The 10,705-nt window shown below is 32.9% G+C and overlaps 2 protein-coding genes across 3 annotated transcripts; both read left to right on the plus strand.

Moving 5' to 3' along the window:
* Nucleotides 1–271: 271 nt before the first annotated feature.
* Nucleotides 272–2,878, plus strand: LOC145106205 (uncharacterized). 2 transcript variants are annotated; one of them, XM_079043260.1, is made up of 6 exons: nt 272–462; nt 584–895; nt 966–1,094; nt 1,214–1,378; nt 2,002–2,307; nt 2,484–2,878. In XM_079043260.1, the coding sequence occupies exons 2-6, from the start codon at nt 623–625 to the stop codon at nt 2,622–2,624; spliced, it is 1,014 nt and encodes a 337-aa protein (XP_078899386.1). In that variant the 5' UTR covers nt 272–462; nt 584–622; the 3' UTR covers nt 2,625–2,878. The 2 variants fall into 2 exon arrangements, with proteins under 2 accessions (XP_078899386.1, XP_078899368.1); XM_079043242.1 differs by having other exon boundaries at nt 272–895.
* A 3,843-nt stretch (nt 2,879–6,721) lies between these two features.
* Nucleotides 6,722–8,942, plus strand: LOC145106291 (uncharacterized). Its single transcript, XM_079043319.1, has 5 exons — nt 6,722–7,058; nt 7,148–7,276; nt 7,869–8,033; nt 8,123–8,428; nt 8,675–8,942. Exons 1-5 carry the CDS (start codon nt 6,786–6,788, stop codon nt 8,813–8,815), a joined length of 1,014 nt encoding a protein of 337 aa, XP_078899445.1. The 5' UTR covers nt 6,722–6,785; the 3' UTR covers nt 8,816–8,942.
* The last annotated feature ends 1,763 nt before the right edge of the window (nt 8,943–10,705 follow it).

Consider the following 10,705-nt stretch of genomic DNA (forward strand, 5'->3'; position numbering starts at 1 on the left):
TGCCTCATAACACACACAAAACCCACTCTTTCCATCACTGGTCAGCTGAATTTCTACCCTCACCTCGATCACCACCGGTAGCTAGCCGGAATCACCAGTTCACATCACATGGACTAACCAAGTAAATAATGGAACTTTAAGAATATAAGTTGAAGCTGAAAAATATAGGGACTAAAGATGGTTGTCTTGAAAGAAGAAGGGTGTGGGAGAAGATTCTAGGGTTATAAATGAAGGCGACGAGTGAAAAGACAACACATAATATTATATTCGTTTCACTCCCATCGTTCCATTTATGTCATGTACAAGTCTTTGTTTGTTCCATTGATCTAGTTTATGGAGAAATCAAATTTAGTCATATAAACTGTAATAATCTGCTTTATACTTTGACATAATTCATTGTGGATTTGCTTGGTTTCCTTACAAACTGTCGAACAGCTTGATTGGAGCTCATCCAAAACTTAGGTATATATACAAACTTGTTAAACTCTATATATATATTAACGATTACAGAGGCTAAATGACTTAAATCCTATGTTGATGAGTTAATGAGTTTATGTTACGAACATATCTCTACCCCGTTAAGTCGGAGACGCTAGCTGGTAGACAACCAGGTCGTTGAAGTATGAAAGTGTTGGTGACAGGTGCTTCAGGTTTCTTAGGTGGAAGGCTCTGCCATGCGCTACTCCGTCGTGGCCACTCTGTTCGGGCGTTCGTCCGTCGCACCAGTGATCTCTCCTCCCTTCCTACTCTGTCCGACGGCGTACCTCTAGAACTTGCCTATGGTGACGTTACGGACTATCCGTCACTTCTCGCCGCTTGCTCCGGCTGCCATGTGGTTTTTCACGCCGCTGCTATAGTGGAATCATGGCTACCAGATCTTTCAAAATTTATATCTGTAAGCTAAATAGGCTTTAGACTAAAGTTTTGATCAGAAAAATATAATATCCGATTACAATGATTAATAGGTGAACGTTGGAGGTTTGAAAAACGTACTTCGAGCGTATAAGGAAACGGATACGATAGAGAAGATCATTTATACGTCGTCGTTTTTCGCTTTAGGATCCACTGACGGATATACTGCCGACGAGACTCAGGTGAGGTCACTGCATCTTTAAGTTGTGTACTTATATAATATCTTGTTATCTTTTTATAGTTTATAAACGCAAAACATTAATTTTTGAATCTAAATATAATTGTATTTTGTGCATGAAAGATGCATTCAGCCAAGTTTTTCTGTAGTGAGTACGAGAAATCAAAGACTATTGCCGACAATATTGGTCTAGAAGCAGCAAAGGAAGGGGTACCCATAGTCGCTGTTTGTCCTGGAATTATCTACGGACCTGGTAAAATCACTGCTGGGAATGTTCTGGCTCGATTGGTAATTTTAATTTCGTAAAAACAACTTTCTTATTATTTAACTGGTTCATAACTTGATAATTAGTTGAGCAAGCATATATTTAGTGAACTGATCGGATAGGAGCTTTAATTTCATGTTTTACGAAATTTTAAGATTTTTTTAAATTACAAATGTTTAAATATTTAAATATTTAAAAAATAAATGTGCCATGCCGAAGTGATCATACTACTTGTGTGTGACAAAAAAAAAGTGGTAAAATTGAAATAGCGTTGAGTGATGCTTTTGTGATAAGACAAAACGCGTCACAATAAGTATTGAAGAAGGGAGTCGCAGTCCAGAAGAATTGCCATGTTGTCACAATCTACCCTGCTCAGCAACCAGCTGCAACAATTCGCTCCATCGTTGACAGCCCAATACACTCAGCCCAGATTAGCCAGCCCACATAAAACAAATCCAACTCACATGCAAACAAAAACAGATTATTAGAAACCAAATAATTAAACGTATACTAATATTATTATTTTTCAAGTTTAGATTGTAATTTTACCTTATTATTTTGAATATAACAAATTAAATTTCATGCATATATGGTTCTGAACTTACTTACGTACTAACATACACCCTTTTTTACTTGTTATAATTAGATGGTTGAACGGTTTAATGGACGCATGCCTGGGTATATAGGTGATGGAAAGGAAAGGTTCTCTTTTACTTATGTAGAGGATGTGGTAAATGGTCACATTTTGGCTTTAGACAAGGGCCAACCAGGCCAAAGATATCTTCTTACGGGTGAAAATGCATCCTTCACGCAAGTTTTTGATATTGTAGCCACTATAACCAACACCAAAAGGCCTTCCCTTAGAATTCCATTGTTGTTGATGGTGGTTTATGCATGGTTGTTAGTGCTTTTCTCTAGAATCACCGGACAACCTCCACTCATCAGCCCCCCGGTATATATTTACATGTCCATTTCAATTTCCATGGATGCATGCTTTATTTACAAAATTGTAGTAATTTTTTTGTTCCATTGACATACTTTTGTTCATAACAAACATGGACCATCAAATTGATGTTACTTTAATTTTTTGCCTATAATATAATAATCATTTGTTCTAATATGTAACAGGCTGTGTGTGTAATGAGACACCAGTGGGCTTATTCGTGTGAGAAGGCTAAGAGAGAACTTGGGTACAAGCCGAGAAGTTTGAAAGAAGGTCTAGAAGAGATTCTTCCTTGGTTGAAGAAGTTGGGCCTTATTAAATACTAACATTATCGATTGGGCTTGTTATTGTGCACGTATGGGATTAGCATTTGGCATACATGTGTTTCTTAGTTAAGCGTCTATGTCGTCATTTAGCAACCATATTTTTTTTATGTACTCGTCAACTCAATTTTCTCAGTTTAATGTGATGAACGAACACCACTTAGTAATTGATGTTGTAGAAAAATTATAATTATCGTAACCTTAGGACAAGTTTTACCGGTATTATATGTGTTTATTTGACATGTTTTATGACTTTATCCGTATTGCATCCTTTTCAATAAGTAATTTATCTGTATTTTATTTTACTATTTACTTATTTATAAATATTATTTTATTTTGTAATTTTTATTAGTTGTTTAAAAAACAGAATTGACCTTTCAGTTCATCCTCTCGGTCAAACCAACCCCCCATCGGCCATTTGATTCACAAAAAAACGCAGTCTCGCATAGAATTCCAAATCATGAACCGAAAGGCCAGTTGCAGTGATCGTTGAGGAACTGAGGGAAAACATGCCGAATTGCGGTATTTGAAAAACTATGATACAGCAGCTCACAGTAATCATCCGGCCCAAACTGGTCTCCCACCACCAGATCATCACTCACAAGCACTAGGCCCAAAGCCCAAAGTGAAACAATTTTTTTTAACCGCTGGAAAAAATCGAACCGGCGGTTAGGAACGGTTTTTTTTTCCATTTTCTCTAAAAAAGCCAAACCATAACAATTTTTAGGCCGAAAATTTTTTAACAAAATTTCACTTAAAAAACCTGAAAAACCGAACCGGTTTTTCAATAACCGGTTTTTTTTAACCAAACCAGGTTAAGACCATTGTGCGTGCACCTCTAGTAATAAGCATGTTCTCATCCACTATCTCAATGTCCACACTTATTTCCTTAATTTTAACTCAATTATAGGGCTTAGCAGATACTTAATTTCATGTCATTTTTGTAAGGGCATTAGAATTAGAAACAAAGTCCTTCCACATGTCCATCCTTACACCCTCCTACCGACACCACTAAAAATCAACCCCACCCTTTCATTTAAAAGATTATTCGTTAATTCCTTACACAAATGACATGTGGAAGGACTTTGTTTCTAATGCCCTATAAAACTCTAGGCTATAAAAGTATAAAGTCACAACCCTAGTCGATTCCATTAATACTCACAACATTCTTCAACCACAAACCTACATATTTCATCTACCTCCATCATATTGTTTCCGGTTATGGTTGGTAGCTGTGACTATACGGCAAGTTTTTCCCAATGATGAATCTTGACCTTAACAATACTAACAATTTTGTGAGAGGGATGTATTTTTTGTTTAATTTATGTGACTTCTTATATTTTTATATCATTTTTAGTTTACTTTGTACTATTTTCTATGTAATTTTTAAAATTTTAGTTAAATGAAGAAATTAAGTATTATTTATGTTAGATTTATATTTAGTGAAAAATACAAATCTAGTCTTGTTTACCAATTACCACCTCTCAAGATTTAATAAAAAATTAGTCCAATCTCAAAAATAACCATGCTAAATCATTTAAATAATTTCATTTTAAAGATTTTTGTAGATAATCTGTCCTGTTTTATAGATGTCATCTAAAAAATGGTGGGTCTCAAAACTATATTTGAAAAAATAAATTCGCAAATACCAGCCGTCACAATCCAGGTTAATCCGCAACAATTCAACTTTATTCGTGAAATTAAAGAAAGTATCATTTTTTTAAAGTTTTTTGTGCTAGAAATCTTCAAAACCATTTTCACATCGAAAAAATTATTAATATTATAGTTTTGACATACAAAAATGAGACACACACATAAAAAAAAAAAAAATCTCAACATTTTAAGAGAATTTCTTGAATAAAGTTAAAGATATTACGGACATGTTCGGCACGGAGCGTTTGGGGGGCGTTTGATAACTTCTAGCTTTTAGCGTTTGACAAAACGTTCCGTTTTGAACAGAAAGCCTTGTTTGGCACTACAAACTTCTAACGTTTAGTTTAAACAAAACGCTCAAAATCCAAAAGCTACTTCATGTAGCGTTTAACAAAACGTTATAAGTTATCCGCTACCAGCTAGTTCAAAAAGGGTGAGAAACTTTTCTTTTTTGTCATTTCGGAAGTACAAACCTTTAATGTTAATTTTTCTTTTGTTTTTAGGAAATGATTTTTAAATATACATAACATTAAAAAGAACTTTAAAAAACGATTTCTTTCCATTTCTCATAGATTTTTTCAGATGAATTTGAGGATCTCGTAGATGTTATCTGTAAATTCCTCAGCACCATTTGAAAAATACTCTAAAAAATAGTGAGATTTTTTCTTGTGGTTATTTTGGTAGGTCAAAACTACATTATTAAGATTTTGTGTTTGATGTGAAAATTGTTTTTGAAAACTTCTAATACAAAAAATATTTAAAAAGAAATAATTTTGTTTTTGAATTTTCGTAGATAAAAAACTGGATTTTCACATATGGCATAACGACTTTTCAATTTTCAGATTTTTTTTTTCAAAACTAATTTTGCGACCATCATTTTTGTAGATGGTATATGATAATGTTATATGCGAAAATCTTCGAAATGACTTTGTTTCAATGATTTTGTAGATGTTATTTACGAAAATAATGATATTTTGGAGATTTTATTAATCTTTTAGTAAGTTTTGGAAAATGATAAATGAGATTAGTCCTATTTGTTTTTTCTCAAATAAATTTGTGTTTAATTATTTGTAGTTTTTATGTTTTAAACATAATAAATATTATTTATAGTAAATTAATAGAATTTGATAATTTAAATATATATATATATATATATATATATATATATATATATATATATATATATATATATATATATATATATATTTATTTTAAAAGTTTATTATGAAAGTGGTAAAAGACACCCATTTATCATAGCCTGTAGCACATGCAAACCTACCATGAAAAGGATGACTCATTTGGCAAGGTACGTCTAACTTTTTCAACATATATCAAACATTAAAATTAAGATATTACTTTGAATGCATGTTCTAAGTTTCTAGATGTTAGTGAATTTTTATAAAGATATATATAAAAAAACGTATGAGTTGTTGTTGATATTACGTCACATGAAAGATTAATAGACATGTATTTGGCATCTAGATACTTAACAAAACTATCTCTTAACATTGGGAAACTGGACTAATGTTTTAAAACAAGTTTGAATTTTTTTATTTTTTTTTTGATGAAATTATCATTTAATGATATATTTAAAGTATAATCCTTACATGAGAAACTAGTTAGTTGTAATATCTGATCCCAATTTGATCTTATAATCTCTTTGTGCAATGAAAATGATTATAAGGTTTTATGTTGCAATATGAAAATGGTCTTAGTAATGTCTCATCTTTAACAACCTCAATGGCAGCTTATTATAAGGTTTTATGTTGCAATATGAAAATGGTCTTAGTTTGGTGTGTTTATTAACTTACATCATTTAGGGATAATCACCAAAACCAGGTACGAAGCCAAAAAAAAAAAAAAATTAGGATGTTACTTATAAATCAATTAGATTATATATATAAGCAAAAAATAATATATGAGAATTTGAGGATTGATCTAGGCCTACCCTGGCTCATAGATGGCTCCTGTGCTCCGCCCATGACCAAAACAACTACATGGTCATGAAAACTATAGGAAAATGATCTATTGGTAATTATCCAAATGAGCACAACGTTTGAAAAATTGCATTTCAAATTTTATCTATTTGTTTCTCATAACTTACAAGCTTTATGTCATGTCAGAAATACAATTATGACAAAAATATAATTTTTTGTATTCAAATTCCGAATTTTAGATTTCAAGCTAAAAAAAGCAAATTTCCAAATTTCAACAACATATCTAAATCCAAAGAATAAATCCAAAATCTCAAGATAAATATATCATTTCTTTATCTAATAACAAAAATTAAAAAACATGCCAAAACGAAGTGTACTTTTTTTTATCAAATAACAAAAAGTAAAAACAAAAAATGTCAAAAACAAAGTAGTAGGGAGAATTTCGTATATATTACAATTGGCTCAATTTTATGATTATCAATTTTTTATTTTTGACTTGTTTCACAATTCACATTCAAATACCCCCTTTTTGACATGTAGGAACATTTATTCGCCGAGCCGACGACAGTGAAGTATGAAAGTGTTGGTGACAGGTGCTTCAGGTTACTTAGGTGGAAGACTCTGCCATGCGCTCCTCCGTCATGGCCACTCCGTTCGGGCGTTCGTCCGTCGCACCAGTGATCTCTCCTCCCTTCCTACTCTGTCCGACGGCGTACCTCTAGAACTTTCCTATGGTGACGTTACGGACTATCCGTCACTTCTCGCAGCTTGCTCCGGCTGCCAGGTGGTTTTCCACGCCGCTGCTCTAGTGGAACCATGGCTTCCAGATCCTTCCAAATTTGTCTCTGTAAGTTCAATAGACTTGAGACTGAAATTACTTTTGATCAGAAAAAAAAAACTTGGATTGTTTTGATTTAGTCTGATTACGATTACTAGGTCAATGTTGGAGGGTTGAAGAACGTAATTCGCGCGTATAAGGAAACGGATGTGATAGAGACGATCATTTATACCTCATCATTTTTCGCGTTAGGATCAACCGACGGATATACTGCGGATGAAAGTCAAGTAACTACTTCTCCTACTTTCTTTTAAAATCATATTCTGTGAATTATTCTGCCATTAAGTGAAAATTTTCCGCTGGGAATTCAACCTATCACTTTACAATTGATAATCGGCGTGTCTAGTTTACTAATTTGTTCAATTTTCTGGCTCTGCTGTAATAATTTTCTATAATTTAATGTTCTGAGTACTTTAGTTTTAATTGTCCTTCGTATCCTTTGGTTTGTGGAGAAATGAAGAAGAACTAGTTAAGAAGGGGAAAACGATAAAAAAGGTGCAAATTTGTTCGTTTTGTAACCAATTATGCTTATGGAACTTAAATTTAAAGCTTTTTGAAGTTGATGGATCAAAATTCAAAATCCAGTATCTTTTAAGCTTCTAAATGTTAATTTCTATTAGCCCAATACCTTTAATACACATTCTCTTTTAAAGATGGCTCAAATCCATAATCAGCTATGAAGATTGTACTTGTTTTAGTTTAATTAGTTCATGGCTAAAGTAACATAGCCTTACTTGAATCCTTTCTGTATTGTGTATTTTTTGATCAAGTTTGTGGGTAAATATAATTAATTGTATTATGTGATATATATACATATAGATGCATTCAGCCAAGTTTTTCTGTACCGAATATGAGAAATCAAAGGCTATAGCTGATAAGATTGCTCTAGAAGCTTCAAATGAAGGAGTACCTATTGTGGCTGTTTATCCTGGAGTTATATATGGACCTGGTAAAGTCACTGCTGGGAATGTAGTGGCCCGATTGGTAATTTCATAACTTTATAATTATACTAGTTTTATAGTTACTATAATAATTCCATAACAGTAGTTTTTGTTTGTTGTTATGATTAACAGATTGTAGAACGATTTAATGGACGATTACCTGGGTATATAGGTCATGGAAGTGATAAGTTCTCTTTTAGTCATGTAGATGATGTGGTAGATGGCCACATTTTGGCTTTAGACAAAGGCAAAACGGGTGAAAGATACCTTCTTACAGGAGAAAATGCATCATTCATGCAAGTTTTTGATATTGCTGCAGCTATAACCAACACAAAAAGACCTTTTTTCAACATTCCATTGTTCCTCATCAATCTTTATGGTTGGATATCCGTGCTGTTCTGTAGAATCACCGGAAAACTTCCACTCATCAGCCCCCCGGTATTTACATTTCCGTTTCCATTATTTATGAATTTGTATGAGGATGAGGAGGGTATTTATGTCTTTTCCATAGACAAGTGACTGAGAACAAGTCTCTGGTCCCATCTTTTGGATGGGTTAGAAAAATGCAACTTTTGTCTGATTGACATTGGTCTTAGTCAAATCAAATGCAGTACAGCTTGTCATGTCATGTCATGTTTCTTTTTTTGCATACAGTATAATGATTGTTGGTTTAATATTGAACAGACTGTGCGTGTTTTGAGCCACGAGTGGGCTTATTCTTGTGAGAAGGCGAAGAGAGAACTTGGGTACAAGCCGAGAAGTTTGAAAGAAGGTCTAGAAGAGATTCTTCCTTGGTTGAAGAAGTTGGGCCTTATTAAATACTAACAAATACACGTTAACATGATCCTAATATTACACCTTTTTTTGTTTAAAAAAATGATTTTGATTTGGTGTGTTGTTATGAGCTTGACTTTTCAAGTAAAGTGTGAATAATTTGATATTGTTTCTAATTCATCTTGGTTCAGGGAAATCCAATGATTAAGAGAACTAAGTGATCTTAAAGCATCCATAATAGGAGAATTTGTGTTGTTGGAGTTTTTTCATTAAAAAGCTTAAAATGAAAAAGTTTAACTTGTCTCCACAAAATAAGAGTTTTTTCGAATTGCTTTTTTATAGGACCCTTGTTCTAATTTGTAGAATAGCTATAGGACCCGCCAAATTGTTGAAAAAGCTTCCAAGAGATTGTTAATTAATAAGCTATTTGAAATACTTTAGGTTTGAAAAAGCTTCAACAATAGTTTCTTTAAATTTCATTTCATGAGTTTTTGATGAGTTTTTGAACTGAACAAACTATTTAAAATTTCTCAAAAAACTCTTATTATGAATGCTCTTACTGATGGAAATTCCAATTATTAAGACAACCATAAGTTTGCGTACAAGAGTTAAGTGAGAACTAGAGTAGACTTTGATTGCTTGATGGAATTTTAATGGGACGTACAAGTGAAATTTGAGGGGTTTTTTTACAAAATTAAATGATACATTTTTTTTTTTGAACGGTGGAATTTCTTTCATCAACACAAAAGAAGTAACAAAGACGTTAGAATGAACATTATAAAAACAGGTTAGAATAGGAGGGTGATTAATCGTTATATAAATACATTTGTAAATATAGAAAAACTTTGAAGTAAATTATAAAAAAAATAATAATAATAAATAAAAAATAATTAAAGCCTTCGCGGTTGATAAAAACAAAACAAATTTAACCTTTATTGCCATACAATTAAAAAAATATATAAACTACATCATTTGAACGGTCCACATCAACACCGTCTCAACGTCCATGTGGGAAGTCAATCGCGGAACTATAACAATATTTTGGGCAAGTCAAAGTTTGAACCGTGGATCTCTTGGAACGGTCAACATCAACCTACCCCAAGGTTCAAGTGGGAGGTCAATCACGAAACACTAGAAATATTTTGAATGTGTCATGGTTTGAACTTTAGACCTCTTGTCTTGAATTTCATTACTCAACCATTAGGTTCCCATCATAAGGGGGCATTTTGTCACACACATTAAAAGAAAATCTTAGCCCGAGAGGCAGGAATTGCCCCATAAGGTGACAAATATTGATAAGGTGGATATGGTTTGTATGCACAAATCGAAAATCAATGGGCTTCGGAATGGGATGAAAATTCTTAGTTTTCTCATGGTATGTTAAGAATGAGGAGAAAATGAATGGCTATTAGAGAGGTCTTGATAGATAGGGGTGGATTATAGGTCATTCGTTAGTTAAAAATTCGTTTTATGAGAAAAAATTTCAACCATCTAGTGGTTTTATTCCAAATGGGCCTAGTTCTAGGTTTTAAAGGCTTACAGAGGAGCATGCTTGTCATATTAAAGCAGATTTTAATGAAGAAGACGTTCGTCAAGCAGTTTGGTCGTGTGGTAGTGATAGAGCTCCGAGGCCAGGTGGTTTCGTATTTCATTTTCTAAAACATTTTTAGGATCTCTTTAAAAAGGATGTGGTTGAATTTATTCAGGAATTCTATGACAATAGTGAGATTCCCTGGGAGTGTAATTCTTTGTTCATACCTTTAATTCATAAGGTTGATGATCCGACGGAGATTAAAGATTATAGACATATTAGCTTAATTGGCTTGAAGTACAAATTTATTTATAAGTTTTTAGTTAATAGATTCGCAAAGGTGGTAGGTGATATTGTGAATCTGGGGCAATAAACTTTTATTAAAGAAGACATATTTTGGATGTGGTCCT

This window comes from Lactuca virosa, chromosome 1 (genome assembly GCF_052849685.1).
Source record: "Lactuca virosa cultivar CGN04683 chromosome 1, Lactuca_virosa_CGN04683_v6, whole genome shotgun sequence".
Lineage (NCBI taxonomy): Eukaryota > Viridiplantae > Streptophyta > Magnoliopsida > Asterales > Asteraceae > Lactuca > Lactuca virosa.